At 44.8% G+C, this 17,133-nt stretch overlaps 1 protein-coding gene across 3 annotated transcripts in view; it reads right to left on the reverse strand.

Annotated features, from left to right (window-relative positions):
- Nucleotides 1-17,133, reverse strand: part of mast1a (microtubule associated serine/threonine kinase 1a) — a 50,250-nt gene that overhangs the window by 5,464 nt on the left and 27,653 nt on the right. For all 3 annotated transcript variants that reach the window (XM_058380836.1, XM_058380837.1, XM_058380838.1), the window contains 19 exons: nucleotides 16,897-17,106; nucleotides 16,539-16,640; nucleotides 14,018-14,150; nucleotides 10,935-11,002; nucleotides 10,572-10,648; nucleotides 9,956-10,164; nucleotides 9,238-9,376; nucleotides 8,303-8,435; nucleotides 8,050-8,215; nucleotides 7,465-7,566; nucleotides 6,858-6,980; nucleotides 6,317-6,426; nucleotides 3,287-3,438; nucleotides 2,914-3,170; nucleotides 2,554-2,808; nucleotides 995-1,224; nucleotides 735-857; nucleotides 343-476; nucleotides 75-262 (listed from right to left, as the gene is read on the reverse strand). In XM_058380836.1, the coding sequence (XP_058236819.1) occupies nucleotides 75-262; nucleotides 343-476; nucleotides 735-857; nucleotides 995-1,224; nucleotides 2,554-2,808; nucleotides 2,914-3,170; nucleotides 3,287-3,438; nucleotides 6,317-6,426; nucleotides 6,858-6,980; nucleotides 7,465-7,566; nucleotides 8,050-8,215; nucleotides 8,303-8,435; nucleotides 9,238-9,376; nucleotides 9,956-10,164; nucleotides 10,572-10,648; nucleotides 10,935-11,002; nucleotides 14,018-14,150; nucleotides 16,539-16,640; nucleotides 16,897-17,106 (2,911 nt within the window). The remainder of the gene's footprint in view (nucleotides 1-74; nucleotides 263-342; nucleotides 477-734; nucleotides 858-994; nucleotides 1,225-2,553; nucleotides 2,809-2,913; nucleotides 3,171-3,286; nucleotides 3,439-6,316; nucleotides 6,427-6,857; nucleotides 6,981-7,464; nucleotides 7,567-8,049; nucleotides 8,216-8,302; nucleotides 8,436-9,237; nucleotides 9,377-9,955; nucleotides 10,165-10,571; nucleotides 10,649-10,934; nucleotides 11,003-14,017; nucleotides 14,151-16,538; nucleotides 16,641-16,896; nucleotides 17,107-17,133) is intronic.

The following is a 17,133-nucleotide window of genomic DNA, read 5'->3' on the forward strand; positions in this document are numbered from 1 at the left end:
GCCCTCAAGTGTTATCCTGCTCAATTTAGCTATGTTGATGAAGACATCCAGTTTTACACACATAACCTCCTCACCTAGGAAAGAGGAGTCAGGACTGGAGCGGTAGCTTTGAGTGGGTGACCGGGCAGACAGGCTGTGTGTAGGAGAGCCCGGGAGACTCTCACTGGAGGACAGCGAGCGGTTTAAAGATGACAGGCTACGGCTAGTGTGCAGAAGATTGGACTGCTTGGTTATCTGGCGGAACAGAGAGCTTCGCTTCTTACTGTGGAGTGAGAGAAAGAGTTTATTATTATTATAATAACTCCTTCAATGTTAGCTATCACTCTTCAGCTATCTTGTTACCTTTCTTGTCCCTCTTTGGCTGTTCTTTTGCTGCGTCTGGCCATCTTGGATTTGTAGCTGGATCTGCGAGCAGGACCCACTTTGATTGACGTGTTCTCGAAGGGAGTGGTGGTCACAGTCACCTTATTACCACTCTGAAATCAGAAGAAACAGTAGTAGTATTTGCAGAGTGTTAATTAAGATCCTGCAGTAAGAGAAGTTATATCACATAAGATCACAGATTCTACTCGAGTAACAGTTATGCCTATAAACAGTTTCCATATATAGTTATTGGTCAGACTAGAGGACACTGCGTGCTTGTTTTAAGAAGCTGAATGCCCCCAAAATATTCTCTAGGTGAAACCTAATTTAGTTATGTTAAAACATTGTTGACTGAAGAACACCGTCCTCACCTTGAGAATGAGCTCCACTACTTCTGTATGGACCAATCCATGGACAGATTCTCCATTGACGTGTGTAATGAGGTCACCAGCACACATCCCTGCATCCTGAGCCGGACCACCTTCTTCTACGTGCTAAGAATGTACAAAAAGGGCTTTTATATTCGTAAGACGTTTCCTTAATAAGGCGACATAGTATGTTTGTGAGAAAATAAAACAGCGTAAGGCCACTTAATGAACATCTAAACTAAAAAGGCTTTAATGGTCATTACCCAGATCATGTGATGTACACTGTAGACGTCAGTGTCCCCCATGTAGACCCGGATGGCGCGCAGCGTGAAGCCGTACTTCTTGCCTGAGCGCTGGATGGTGATGGGTGAGCGGAGTATGCTTACCGCAGGACCGTAGTCTCGGCTCGGGGAAGAATCTCGTGACGACGGGTTGGACGAGACCGAGCGAGGGGACATTGGGCTGGCCAGAGGAGAGCTAGCATGCTGCTCAACTAGAGAGGAAAAGAAAAACAAATCATACCAGAGAGTCAGGAAATCGTACAATTACACTATATTGCCAAAAGTATTCGCTCACCTGCCTTGACTCGCATATGAACTTAAGTGACATCCCATTCCTAATCCATAGGGTTCAATATGACGTCGGTCCACCCTTTGCAGCTATAATAGCTTCAACTCTTCTGGGAAGGCTGTCCACAAGGTTTAGGAGTGTGTTTATGGGAATTTTTGACCATTCTTCCAGAAGCGCATTTGTGAGGTCACACACTGATGTTGGACGAGAAGGCCTGGCTCTCAGTCTCCGCTCTAATTCATCCCAAAGGTGTTCTATGGGGTTGAGGTCAGGACTCTGTGCAGGCCAGTCAAGTTCATCCACACCAGACTCTGTCATCCATGTCTTTATGGACCTTGCTTTGTGCACTGGTGCACAGTCATGTTGGAAGAGGAAGGGGCCAGCTCCAAACTGTTCCCACAAAGTTGGGAGCATGGAATTGTCCAAAATGTCTTGGTATGCTGAAGCATTCAGAGTTCCTTTCACTGGAACTAAGGGGCCAAGCCCAGCTCCTGAAAAACAACCCCACACCATAATCCCCCCCTCCACCAAACTTTACACTTGGCACAATGCAGTCAGACAAGTACCGTTCTCCTGGCAACCGCCAAACCCAGACTCATCCATCAGATTGCCAGATGGAGAAGCGCGATTCGTCACTCCAGAGAACACGTCTCCACTGCTCTAGAGTCCAGTGGCGGCGTGCTTTACACCACTGCATCCGACGCTTTGGTTATGTATGGCTTGGATGCAGCTGCTCGGCCAAGGAAACCCATTCCATGAAGCTCTCTGCGCACTGTTCTTGAGCTAATCTGAAGGCCACATGAAGTTTGGAGGTCTGTAGCGATTGACTCTGCAGAAAGTTGGCGACCTCTTCGCACTATGCGCCTCAGCATCCGCTGACCCCACTCCGTCAGTTTACGTGGCCTATCACTTCGTGGCTGAGTTGCTGTCATTCCCAAACACTTCCACGTTCTTATAATACAGCTGACAGTTGACTGTGGAATATTTAGGAGCGAGGAAATTTCACGACTGGATTTGTTGCACAGGTGGCATCCTATCACAGTTCCACGCTGGAATTCACTGAGCTCCTGAGAGCGACCCATTCTTTCACAAACGTTTGTAAAAACAGTCTGCATGCCTAGGTGCTTGATTTTATACACCTGTGGCCATGGAAGTGATTGGAACACCTTATTCTGATTATTTGGATGGGTGAGCGAATACTTTTGGCAATATAGTGTATCAGTAAATATAAAATCAGCAGTGAGTAACATACCTGCTGGAATAATGACAGACAGCGCCGTAGCCGAGGCAGATTTGATGACCTTGTTGCCGGGACGTGTGGTTCGTTTCTCGCTGTCTCCAGAGAGCTGCTGGTGACGGGCTCTTCTTAGGACCAAGTCGTTGGTGGCCCGTTGGCTGGGGGAGTCACCCATGACAACAGCATCTCGGAAAACCGGGACTGCTGCTGCCGCTGTGGCTGATGGAATGGGCTGTGGTGCTGATACCTCAGTGGGTCTGGTTGGCTTATCTGCAAATGGAGATGACTCAAATACCTCCTCTACTAATACATATACACATCATTTTAATAACTGTGCTCCGATGCTAACGGTGTCAGTTCAGCATTTTCCCTCACCTCCCACACTCACTCCTGGTGCCTCCTTCACAGCCGCGCTCTGTTCACCTGCACTGGGTGATGAGGGTGTAGTTGTACCCTCTACTGAAGACCCTCTGCTTTTAGCCCCACTTTGTTGCGGCTGCGTCTCTGCGTCGCCCTCTAGAGGCAAGGCGAGGCGGTGCGTGTCCATCAGTGCTGAAAAGCGTCGCCTGGCGCCCAGAGGAGGACTGGAATCTCCCTCCATGTACAGAGACTCGGAACACGAGAGTCGCTTCCTACACAGAGGAATTACATGGCATGTAGAATCAGCTCTATGCACCCAGGTATAGAGTTGCAGATGTGTTACTTTGTAAGGTCATTTAAGATGTACTTTACACTGCCTTAAACTCACATCTCTGGCGAGCCGGTCCTCCAGCTCTTGCTGAAGCTGCCGATGCTCTCTCTCTTAGCCATCTTGTCCTCGCGCCGTCCCTTATGCTCTCGTCTGGTCACCACCGTTGTCTTCTGCTCCAGCTGGGACAGGTGCTCCATGCTGCTGTACACCTGAGAAACAAACCACACCATGAATACACACCTCCTTACACCTTAAACAGCAACTCTAGCAGCACCGGCTTCATCGTTTATTTATAGTGATTCATACAGTGCTATTGTTTTTACTTGTGGGCATGGCCTGTCTGGCAAATAGCCAAAATATATAGCTTACAGCCCCCTCTATGATTTATACACACCTCTTTTGTTTAAAAGCTTGTGATTGATGTGTTACGTGCTAGGCTTTCTTAGTAGAAAAGCTATATGCGATCTCTTCCCTCCGAGTTTTATTTTGCTTCATAATGGTCTCTATACATATTTAATGAGAGGTCGTATATGAGAGGATAAGAAGAAACCGCTGTGTATTGCATGATAAGTGGTAAATAACTTCAGACCTGAGGAATGGATGTGGATTTGATAGCAAATGTCCCGCTGTTGCTTTATAGCATGGCACTGAAATCACAGCTCTGTGTCTTGTGCAGAAATCAAAAATGGGCGTCACAGCTAATGTAGCTTTCTGTGAGTAAGAGCATCAGCTATGCAAACTCTAAAATGACTGTATTTCAGTGGCTAATAGAAAGCGGCCGCTTTGTGATTTCAGGGTTTTGTTTCTGATGATGAAAAACTTCATCATGCGAGGGCTGTGCCGAATCGAGTCATGCCACAAAAAGCTCTTTATGCCCAGTGCATCTGCAGTGACTTGCAAATGTGTTCTTACTTTAAGAGCAACTTGAGGTTATGGATGTTTGCTACAGCAGTGTGTGTGTGTGTGTGTGTGTGTGTGTGGGAGGGTGCTCTAGCAACCAGGGTAAAAATGATGCAAGCAGCATGCAGAGTGCAATCAGTCTGTATAATCAGCATCATATTTCCTGCTAGCTTTCCTGCTTTACCTGCCATGGTCTCAGGCAGTGTGTGAGGAGCAGGGCTGTGCATTCTGGGAGATTTCTGCTAATGTTCTGAGCTTGTACCATGATTTAACTTCAGTTCAGTGATATATAATATAAGACACGTTATATTCTACCCTGCTTAGATTTATTCATACATCATTTTTCATACATGTAGTAGCTTACATTGCTGTACAATCAAGTAGGAAAAAAAAGAATATAGAAATAAAAAGAGACATAAAAAAATATAAAATGAAACAAAACATAAAAATAGAAAATACATTTTTTAAAACAAGTTGACCTCAATGCCAAGTCTGGACCTTCTTTTTTTTAATATAAATAAAAAAAAAATTCAATAATGAAGGAAACTATTGAAGACAAGCTGATGCTGATGCAGCATGAACTCTACAAATATCCGACTGATCGCTCTTATGCAGTAGTATGAGGCTAATGAGAATTTAATTAACATATAATGCTTCTGTATTGTTCAGCATTGTTCTGTAAATAACAGAACAACGTTGTAAATACGAGTCATCTTTACTATTAAAGCAGCGGTTGGTCTCTTGCATTTACAGTGAGGTAAAATTCTATCATATATTCAGTGTGTAATCGTATCACCGGCTAGAAGGGAAAAAATGTTTAAAAGAATCTTCAGCTTCTCTTTCCATGAGAAATCCTGTCCGAAACAGCAAGTGGTTTAATTATGCAGTTGGCTCAGGACTGTGCGCTGTAGCGTTAAATGAACTCCTCCTTGTTTGTCAGAGTCTATGCTGGAAGACGTGAGCTCATGTGAAGTGAGTAGGAGTCCATCTCAGCGATTTCACGGCACACAGTGACGCTGATGCACTTCTCTTTATATGACTATTTACAAGTGATTCTCAGAGTCTGCTTTTTCTATACGGATTATATATTGTTTATTTGTCTTTATGTACAGCGCTCTTGAAGTGTGTGTGAGAGAGAGAGAGAGATCTAGGAACAGTTACATAAGGAGGCGTGGGCTTAATGTTCACCAGTCTTAATAAAGGAGGTGTGACCTTAATGTTCATCAGTCCTAATAAAGGAGGTGTGGCCTTAATGTTCATCAGTCTTAATGAAGGAGGTGTGACCTTAATGTTCATCAGTCCTAATGAAGGAGATGTGCCTTCTGTGTATGACAGTACCAAGAAAGTAAGCATGGACTTTATTTGTGTCAGTCAGTCCTAATGTAGGAGGCATGGCCTTAATGTGTGTCAGTCCTAATGTAGGAGGTGTGGCCTTAATGTGTGTCTGTCCTAATGTAGGAGGTGTGGCCTTAATGTGTGTCTGTCCTAATGTAGGAGGCATGGCCTTAATGTGTGTCAGTCCTAATATAGGAGGCGTGGCCTTAATGTGTGTCTGTCCTAATGTAGGAGGCATGACCGTTATGTGTGTCAGTCCTAATGTAGGAGGTGTGGCCTTAATGTATTTCAGTCCTAATATAGGAGGCGTGGCCTTAATTTGTGTCAGTCCTTTCAAAGTCTGCATTTTCTATACGGATTAAATATTGTTTATTTTGCTGTATGTTTAGCGCTGTTGAAGTGAGACAGAGAGAGAGAGAGAGAGAATGAATATATTTGTGTGTGTGTGTGTGTGTGTGCCTCCCACAAGGTCTCTTAATTACACCCTTTCCACTCTAGTTGCCTCATAAGAACCTCTTCACATTTAAAGCAAGAGAATAGGCAGGAGGGATGAGAGTTATGAAAGAAGAGATAAAACATTTATAAAAAAAACAGAGAAAGAGAAAGAGAGAGGGAGAGAGAGAGAGAGACTCAGAGAACAAAGGACAGACAGATAGATTAAAAATGCAAGAGGAGAAAATGAGAGATGTTCCCGAGACATCCCTTTGTCATCTCGCCTTCTTGTGATATTTGCGAGAAATATGTGCAGAGTGAGAATGTGAATGCGAGAAAAAGAGAAAAAACGCGAGAGTCAGAGCGCGCGCGAGAGAGAAGGAAAACGAAAGAAGATTAAAGTGAGAGAACAGTGCTGACCTTGCTGAAGCGTGGAGAGCAAGAGGAGAACTGTCTTATCTCCACCGGCTCGTCGTCGTTGGTGTCGTCCTCGTCGTACGAGTTCACGTGGCGATAACGCTCCGAGCGGGCTGAGAACGACAGAGTGACAGATAAAAGACGGAAAAAGAAAAGGAACAACATGACGAGAAGGAAATAATATGGAAGCCTAAATAAACTCTGTTACTTTGTTAAATGGTAGGTGAAATCCTGAGCTGATGAATATGCAAATTGGGAGCACAGTGGACCAAATAAACTCCGCCCCTTAATTTACATATTTATATTTGCATATCAGTCTCGTATGTATTTGATGATGCAATAAAACACTAAAATGATCAAATTTAGGGTGAATAAACAGTTAAGGAATAAATTATTTGGGGATTGTGCTGTTCCAAGTCTCTTACACCACCAGCAGTACTTTTTGTCCATTATATTTAATGTTGTGAGACAGGTTCCTTCCTGTCAGATGTTTATGGAGTGAACAGTCGTTATTTTAACAAGCTTTCTTTTTCATGAGACTCACTGTCGAAGTAGCTGGTGTCCTCCTCAGACTCCAGCTGAGGGATGAACTCCGCCTTCTGCCTCAGAAGACTGTTCCAGTCCAGATCGGAGAAGAACGAGTGCTGCTTCACTTCGTACGCTCCTCCTGTTTAGGCGGAAAGAGGCACAAATTTAAACAGGAAATAAGGCGTTTAGTTTGTTCATACCAGTCCTCTCATTATTCTGTTTATTTTAAATCTTCTGTACATACATCTCCGTCCACTTATCTGTCATATCCATCCATCCATCCGTCCGTCCATCCATCCATTTATCCATAAATCAGTCCATATTCCATTTACATTTACAGCATTCAGCAGATTTCTACATCCAGAACAACTTATAAAATTTCTTCTACCCAACTGTCAGCCATCCACCCATTCTATCATCCATCCTTTCATTTATCATACCCCCCATCCATCCATCTTCATCTTTTATCCATCTATCCATTCATACTAGTATCCATAAATCTATCTATACATCCATCCACTAATGATTCATTCATTCATTCATTCATTCATTCATCACCTTTACAGCATTATACAATTCATCATTTATCTGTCCCTCCTTCCCTTGAAAGACGTTCAGCCTACCTGTCCCTAATCGCACCAATGGGTTGGTCTGCAACAAGGTAGAAATCAGGTTCTGGGCGTCGCTAGGCAACGCTTCATCTCCCTCGGGCCAGGCGATGTCGTCTACACACACACACACACAGGCACACAAACACACAAATAACAGCTCTAGTGAGAAACCTAGCACATGCTATATCTGGCACAGCTCCACATCTCCACTAAAAGTTATTTTAAACGTGGGGAAAAATGAACTAATAGACTCTTTGTTTGTTTTCTGTTTGCTTGGGAGAGTTGGCCAAGATGCTGCAAATCTCAAACTCACAGCTAAATTTAGCGCTGTTGTTGTTGCATTGCAGTAAACATTTCAGGCCAAACTTCAGACGTGTCTGGACATGGAGTGTGAGTCATTCTCCAACGAGATAAAGGGACTAGAAGACAGGTGGAACCTCCACCATGACCAAGCTTTTAAAGAATGGACCATGTGAGACACACCACTGGCATGGATGGATCACTTCTGTCTTTAAGCAGTTAACAATTATATATAATTGTTGTCTACTTTATTGTTGGTGGTGTCATCTTTGGAAGGAGATACACACCTCTACTCACCTGAGATCACCTGGCCAAATAGCTCCTCAGGTGTGTCCCCGAAGAAAGGCACACAGCCTACCAAGAACTCATAGAGGATGATTCCCATTGCCCACCAGTCCACTGGCTTCCCGTAACCCTGCCGCAGTATCACCTCCGGGGCGATGTACTCTGGGGTCCCACACACCTACCCGAAAAAGACAGAAACCACTCTGTTATGTTCCATACTGTTTCAACATGGCAGCCTCAGGACTGACTCGTGACCAACTCATACCTGTTTGTCCAGGAACTCACGAGTGTCCTTCTCGATGTGGCCCTCATACAGGTTTGTGGTGAGGCTCATGAGACCCATCTTAGAGAGGCCGAAATCAGTCAGTTTAATGTGCCCCATAGACGTAATCAACAGACTGAGGACAGAGCAGATACAGTGATCAGTCATAGAGTGTAATAGTGATCTAGGAACATGAAGGAGGTGTGGCCTTTATGTTGATTAGTCCTAATGAAGGAGGTGTTGCCTTAATGCTCATCAGTCCTAATGAAGGAGGTGTGGCCTTTATGTTGATTAGTCCTAATGAAGGAGGCATGGCCTTAATGCTCATCAGTGCTTATGAAGGAGGCGTGGCCTTTATGTTGATTAGTCCTAATGAAGGAGGCATGGCCTTAATGCTCATCAGTGCTTATGAAGGAGGTGTGGACTTAATGTTCATCAGTCCTAATGAAGCGGGCGTGGCCTTAATGTTCATCAGTCCTAATGAAGGAGGTGTGGCCTTAATGTTCATCAGTCCTAATGAAGGAGGTGTGGCCTTAATGTTCATCAGTCCTAATGAAGGAGGTGTGGCCTTAATGTTCATCAGTCCTAATGTAGGAGATATGCTTTCTGTGTATGACAGTACCAAGAAAGTTGGCATGGCCTTTATTTGTATCAGTCAGTCCTAATGTAGGAGGTGTGGCCTTTATGAGTGTCAGTCCTAATGCAGGAGGTGTGGCTTTTATGTGTGTCAGTCCTAATGTAGGAGGTGTGGCCTTTATGTGTGTCAGTCCTAATAAAGGAGGTGTGGTCTTTATGTGTGTCAGTCCTAATGAAGAAGGTGTGGCCTTTATGTATGTCAGTCCTACAGCTGTAAATTCATATTGAATTAAACACAAAACAATAAAAATGTATGGAATGTTTTAGTGAAACCTCCTGTTCAGTAGAGGGAGCTCACTCACTTGTCTGGTTTGAGGTCTCTGTGTACGATGCCGTAGTTGTGGATGTATTCCAGAGCCAAGACGGTCTCAGCGAAGTACATTCGAGCCATTTCCACTGGCAGTGCACCAATGTTTTTCAGCAGGGTGGCACAGTCTCCTCCTAGAGAACAAAGCGAGACGGTGGACGCATATCAGCAGACGGGATAAAGATGCCCTGTGATCCTTTATGCTGTACACTCACTAAATAAAAAGGTCACTTTATTGAATCAGAACTCATGGGGTGAGGACAAACGCCTACTTAGGCATTGGGCACTAACTAAATTAGACCCACTCTATGGCTATTTTAACCTTAATGGTGTAATAAACAGCTTTTTCTTAATAACTAGAGGCACTGAGCTGACACTGGTGTGATCAGTGACCGGCGGTAGTGAGTTTGGCCACGTTGGTCTGTCTGTCACACGCAGCAGAGCAGCTTTTTAAGCCTCAGCGTGTCACTGTACACACTGACGAGTCACCATAACACCCTGCGGCCTTGCAGAAAGAAAGAGATTGGTTGGAGAGAGAGAGACAGAGAGCGAAGCGTGGTCCGATGCTGCGCAAAGCTGGTCTCCTCCAGGTTCGACTCGTGAGAGCCTCACAGCAGCGTCAGCTCGAAACTGAATACACACAGCGCAGCATAATTACACAACCTACTCAGGGGCCCAAGCACCAGAAAAATGTGTGTGTGTGTCTGTCTTACCCTCCACATACTCCATGACCATGCAGAGGTGTCTGCGAGTCTCAAAGGAGCAGAACATGCTGACCACGAACGGGTTCTCGGCGAAGGTCAGGATGTCTCTCTCCACAAATGCCTGCTGGATCTGGTTCCTCAGGATCAGGTTCTGCTTGTTGATTTTCTTCATGGCGAAACGCTGCCTTGTGTCTCTGTGCCTCACCAGATACACTGCCCTGCAGCCGGAGAGAGGGAGAGAGGGAAAGCAAAGCACTATATGATATTAATATCAACAACAAATTGCATCACATAGTAGTTGTGTCTCTAAATATGTGTACTAGAAGACACACTGACAGTCTGTTCCTCACCCTCAGCTACATGACTATATATATATAATACTAATAAATATATAAAATAATACTAACCCACTCTGTTCATTCTAAATAACATACACAGATTCAGTTACCTCTTTACTTAAAGAATCATTTTCCTTCAGGTTTAGATATTGGGTTCTGGTGTTTGGAATCAGATTAACTGATGCTTGGCCCCCTAAATCTAGCGGCCGTCCTCCTATAGCTCTGATTATGAAGGTAAAGGATGTAGAAACGTGTGTGTGTGTGTGTGTTTGCACGTGCACACTCACCCGTACGCTCCATTGCTAATCAGCTTGATGGTCTGAAAGTCTGATTCACAGGGTGGCTTCATGGCCTTCATCTTTCCCTGCAGAATGAATGCAGCACAGGAATTTACAGTGAAAAAGCAGAGCCAACTGCAGCACAACCCTCATTCTGACCTCTCCCACACACACACTCACACACACTCGTGTTCGTTACACAGTTGTATTGCACAGACAGAAGAGGTATGAGGAGCTGAAGAGCTTACGTAACACGCTTTCATAACACTAACGAGCACATAAACACACAGCGGCTTGCCTTATCACTAATTGGGGCATGATCATTAATCGGATTAAAACACACACACACACACACACACACAGTAGCCCCACCTCAGCCGAGTCGTCGGTCTCAGGTGTGTGTGGCCCCTCGCTGTCGTAGCTGTCCAGGTTCACCATTTCTACACACGGGGGAAAACAAACTGCTCATGAACACACATGCTGCACATGGCGAGAACTCTTCAGTATGAAAATGGTTTAGAATTCTTTCTGTAGGATCTCATGAGTGGGCAAAACTGGCCATCTGAAGGAGTTGTATATTCTCTCTCCCTCTCTCTCTCTCTCTCTCTCTCTCTCTCTCTCTCTCCTGTCCATCAAAGTGACACTAGCCAATCGTGAGTGTCTGTGAGCTCAAGTATGTGGAAGAGGGCAGACTGCGCTTTCCTCCCAGTGTCTCACGCTGTCCTGAGCAGCAGCTGGATGGAGATGATGGAGGTCATGGTGGTAGATGTTGTCATTTTTGTAGGAGATGGGAAAAGGTAGCGAGTGCGGGGGAATTTGGCACGGTCCCTGAAGGATTTCTTGATTCAATCAAGAAATCAATTTTGTCATCACAGACTCAGCACAGACACGACACAGAATCGACACAGACTCAACACAGACTCAGCACAGACTTGACACAGACTCGACACAGACTCAGCACAGACTAGACACAGAATCAAAACAGACTCGACACAGACTCAGCACAGGATCGACACAGAATCAAAATAGACTCGACACAGACTCAGCACAGACTCGACACAGAATCAAAACAGAATTGACACAGACTCAGCACAGACTCGACACAGACTCAGCACAGACTCGACATAGAATCAAAACAGACTCGACACAGAATCAAAACAGACTCGACACAGAATCAAAACAGACTCGACACAGAATCAAAACAGACTCGACACAGAATCAAAACAGACTAGACACAGAATCAAAACAGACTCGACACAGACTCAGCACAGGATCGACACAGAATCAAAATAGACTCGACACAGAATCGACACAGACTCGACACAGACTCAGCACAGACTCGACACAGAATCAAAACAGACTCGACACAGAATCAAAACAGACTTGACACAGACTCGACACAGAATCAAAACAGACTTGACACAGACTCGACAGAATCAAAACAGACTCGAAACAGACTCGACACAGAATCAAAACAGAATTGACACAGAATCAAAACAGACTTGAAACAGAATCAAAACAGAATTGACACAGACTCAGCACAGACTCGACACAGAATCAAAACAGAATTGACACAGACTCGACACAGAATCAAAACAGACTCGACACAGAATCAAAACAGAATCAAAACAGACTCGACACAGACTCAAAACAGAATTGACACAGACTCAGCACAGACTCGACACAATCAAAACAGACTCAACACAGACTCAGCACAGACTCGACACAGAATCAAAACAGAATTGACACAGACTCAGCACAGACTCGACACAGAATCAAAACAGAATTGACAGACTCAGCACAGACTCGACAAAGAATCAAAACAGAATTGACACAGACTCGACACAGAATCAAAACAGAATTGACACAGACTCAGCACAGACTCGACACAGACTCAGCACAGACTCGACACAGAATCAGCACAGACTCGACACAGAATCAAAACAGACTCGACACAGAATCAAAACAGACTAGACACAGAATCAAAACAGACTCGACACAGACTCAGCACAGGATCGACACAGAATCAAAATAGACTCGACACAGACTCAGCACAGAATCGACACAGACTCAGCACAGACTCGACACAGAATCAAAACAGACTCGACACAGAATCAAAACAGACTTGACACAGAATCAAAACAGACTTGACACAGACTCGACAGAATCAAAACAGACTCAAAACAGACTCAAAACAGACTCAGCACAGACTCGACACAGAATCAAAACAGAATTGACACAGACTCAGCACAGACTCGACACAGAATCAAAACAGACTCGGCACAGACTCGAAACAGAATCAAAACAGAATTGACACAGACTCAGCACAGACTCGACACAGAATCAAAACAGAATTGACACAGACTCGACACAGAATCAAAACAGACTTGACACAGACTCGACACAGAATCAAAACAGACTCGACACAGACTCAAAACAGAATTGACACAGACTCAGCACACACGACACAGAATCAAAACAGAATTGACACAGATTCAGCACAGACTCAGCACAGACTCGACAAAGAATCAAAACAGAATTGACACAGACTCGACACAGACTCAGCACAGACTCAACACAGAATCAAAACAGACTCGAAACAGATTCAGCACAGACTCAGCACAGACTCGACAAAGAATCAAAACAGAATTGACACAGACTCAGCACAGACTCGACAAAGAATCAAAACAGAATTGACACAGACTCAGCACAGACTCGACACAATCAACAGACTCAACACAGACACAGCACAGACTCGACACAGAATCAAAACAGAATTGACACAGACTCAGCACAGACTCCACACAGAATCAAAACAGAATTGACACAGACTCAGCACAGACTCGACACAGATTTGAAACAGAATCGACAGTGATTCGACAGAATTGACACTGATTTGAAAGAATCGACTCTGATTCGACAGACTGAACACAGAATCAACACAGAACTGAAACAGACTCGGCACAGAATCACACAATCCACTTAACCGAGTTGATCTGCTCAGGCTGTGAAGCACGCTTACGTTTCTAATGCAATAAAGCTTTCCCACTGCACACCTGATTTCAGATCTGAGAACCTCACCTTCCTGAACTGAACAGCTGACAGTGATGAGTGTTTACACTCCACACACACACACACACACACACACACTCACTGGTTTGCTGTGTTGTTGACAAGCAGGAAAATGGACGAGTGTTGTTTGAGAAAGGAGCTGGAGTATTAAATCTCTCTGACACAAGTGGCAAAATGATCTAGTGCGTTTGCTGGTGTATTCATTTAGTGTGTTTTGTTATACATGGCTGCCTCCGTCCCCCGCGCGTGTCTCTGTCTCGCGCATTTATTCCGTTCAGCTACTCGTTTTCATCTCAGTCTCTTTCACTACCAGCCTCTCAATTTCAATTTCACTTCTACTGCCACTTCTTGTGTGTGTGTGTGTGTGTGTGTATGTGCCTCACCCTCCAGCGGGTCTCGTGTGAGACCGAGTTGGCTGATGATGTAGCGTGGGATGTCCGTCTTCATCAGGTGTCCCTCTTTGGCGTGATCCTCCGCTGCCTCCAGCAGGTGGTAAAACTCTTCAGGGTTAAACTCCTGTGTGACATGAATGAGTCTCACTCTGAGATTCCTGTGAGTCTGATTACACAGCATCATTTATCTGCAACTAAATAACACGTCTTGCCTCGTATGGATTGCACTGAATATTCAGGAGATTAAGGGAGGGCACTGGAGATGGAAATGAATTTGGTCATGCTGTTCTTCATTAACCTGTCATAAGATATTTACACTGAGGTAAGAGGTACACTATACTGCCAAAAGTATTGGGACACCCCTCCAAGTCATTGAGTTCAGGTGTTGTTTTTAAGGAGCTCGGCCCCTTAGTTCCAGTGAAAGGATCTCTTAATGCTTCAGCTTCATACCAAGACATTTTTGGACAATTTCATGCTCTTTGTGGGAACAGTTTGGGGATGACCCCTTCCTGTTCCAACATGACTGCACACCAGTGACCAAAGCAAGGTCCATAAAGACATGGATGAGTGAGTTTGGTGTGGAGGAACTTGACTGGCCTGCACATCACATCATGAGTCCTGACCTCTACCCCACAGAACACCTTTGGGATGAATTAGAGTGGAGACTGTGAGCCAGACCTTCTCGTCCAACATCAGTGCCTGACCTCACAAATGCGCTTCTAGAGGAATGGTCAAGAATTCCCATAAACACACTCCTAAACCTTGTGGAAAGCCTTCCCATAAGAGGTGAAGCTGTTATAGCTGCAAAGGGCGGGACAACTCCATATTACATTCATGTACATGTACAGACAGATGTCCCAGTTTTGGCCTGGCTCACAGTCTCTGCTCTAATTCATCCCAAAGGTGTTCTATGGGGTTGAGGTCAGGACTCTGTGCAGGAGAGTCAAGTTCCTCCACACCAAACTCACTCATCCATGTCTTTATGGACGTTGCTTTGGTCACTGGTGCGCAGTCATGTTGGAACAGGAAGGGGTCATCCCCAAACTCTTCCCCCAGACCATAAAAATGTCCAAAATGTCTTGGTATGAAGCAATATAGTGTACTCACTTCGCTATTCCTGTATTACATTTACATTTACATTTCTGGCATTTGGCAGACGCTCTTATCCAGAGCGACATACAAAAGTGCTTTAAGTCACTATCATTGAAAACATTAACACTGGTTCAATAGGTTACAGACTTAGGATACCATTCGCCTAAAATTGGATTTTTTAAAATTTTTTTTAAATAAACCATATAACAATACATAAACAGTGAAAGGTAAGAGCTATTTTAAGTGCCTCAGGAAAAGGTAGGTCTTAAGACATCGTTTGAAGACGGTCAGAGACTCTGCTGTGCGGACATCTAGGGGAAGTTCATTCCACCACCTTGGTGCCAGAACAGAGAAGAGGCTAGATGAATACCTACCTTTTACCCTGAGAGATGGTGGGACCAGTCGGGCAGTGCTGGTGGATCGGAGGGAGCAAGGAGCAGTGCGAGGAGTAATAAGATCTTTGAGGTAAGATGGTGCTGGTCCATTCTTGGCTTTGTAGGCAAGCATCAGTGTTTTAAATCTAATGAGTACAGCTACCGGAAGCCAGTGGAGGGAACGCAGCAGTGGGGTGGAGTGGGAGAACTTAGGCAGGTTGAATACAAGCCGTCCAGCTGGATTTTGGATCATTTGCAGTGGACGAGTTGCATTCAGAGGAAGACCTGCCAGTAAAGAGTTGCAGTAGTCCAGTCTCGAAATGACCAGAGACTGAATAAGCACTTGAGTAGCCTGTGTGGATAGAAATGGTCCGATCCTTCTGATCCTTCTGTATTAGCTGAAGCTCCGCCCACTTTATAATCACATCACATCATATATCCCTGAAAAGTGTGTTTCCTGCTCTGTAGTCATCAGTTATTAGTATGATATTAATACAGTGTAGTAACATAGTAGTAATAATATAATAATGTTAGTAATATAGTAATAGTAATATTAGTAAAGTTAGACATGGGTCTATTTAGTATTTAATTAAAAAAAATATTTATCTAATAGTGGTAAGTGTGATTAAAATTATCATCATATTGTCATGTGGTGTCTCACTTCACACCTGTCTGTCTCTCCTCTTTTTTTTCACTGTAATAAAAACAGTAGCTGTGTTAGAGTGTTTCTCAACACATTCGTCTGTCTGTCTTTGGGAGAAAGGTCAGAGCGGAAATCCGAGCTTCGGACAGCATTCGTGTTGCTAACGTTGTCCTTCCTTGGCATAAGAAATGCCTTGAGATCGCGAAACGCAACACCTGACCCTGGTGACCGCGTCGGCGTGGTCGCCGTGGCAACCGTGAGGCACCATGACGACAATCTGAGCGGCATAGGGGGGCAGCTTATTTGCTGTAGACACAGCTGTGAGTCCATGAGGATGAACACAACGGCATGCTGGAGGTGTGTGTGTGTGGTGTGTGGTGTGTGTGTGTGTGTGTGCTCTTACCAAACACTCCAGAAGTCTTGCAGGTCGAGAAATAATGATGAGGAGTTTTTTAACCAGCTCTGTGACGAAGGTCAGCTCAGAACTCTCAGATCGCTCGTATGCCTGACACACACAGAGAGAGAGAGAGAGAGAGAGACACACAGAGAGAGAGAGAGAGAGAGAGAGACAGACACACACACAGATTGACAGACAGACAGACACAGAGAGAGAGAGAGAGAGAGACAGACAGACAGACAAAGAGAGAGAGAGAGAGAGAGAGCGACAGAGAGACAGACAGACAGAGAGAGATATCTCAGCACACTCAGTGGCAGTGATTAGTGAATGAGGGATAGATATGTACACATGACAGTAAGCTCACCTCATGCAGGAGTTTCTCCAGGTTCTCCTGCAGCTCGTAGAAGTAGATGGTGGTGATGAGGCCCTCGCGGGATTTGGTCAGGCAGTCCCTGGACAGCTCGGCAATCTGGTGGTGGATGAAGCTCAGGACGCCGTCGGCCAGCGGGTGCACGTTCTCTGTAGAGTAGGACTGGATGAAGTCCGCCAGCCGCTCCTCCATCTGAGCCGTGGCCTGCAGGGGTCAAGAGGAACAGAGCTG

Source organism: Hemibagrus wyckioides, linkage group LG26, assembly GCF_019097595.1.
Source record: "Hemibagrus wyckioides isolate EC202008001 linkage group LG26, SWU_Hwy_1.0, whole genome shotgun sequence".
Classification (NCBI taxonomy): Eukaryota; Metazoa; Chordata; class Actinopteri; order Siluriformes; family Bagridae; genus Hemibagrus; species Hemibagrus wyckioides.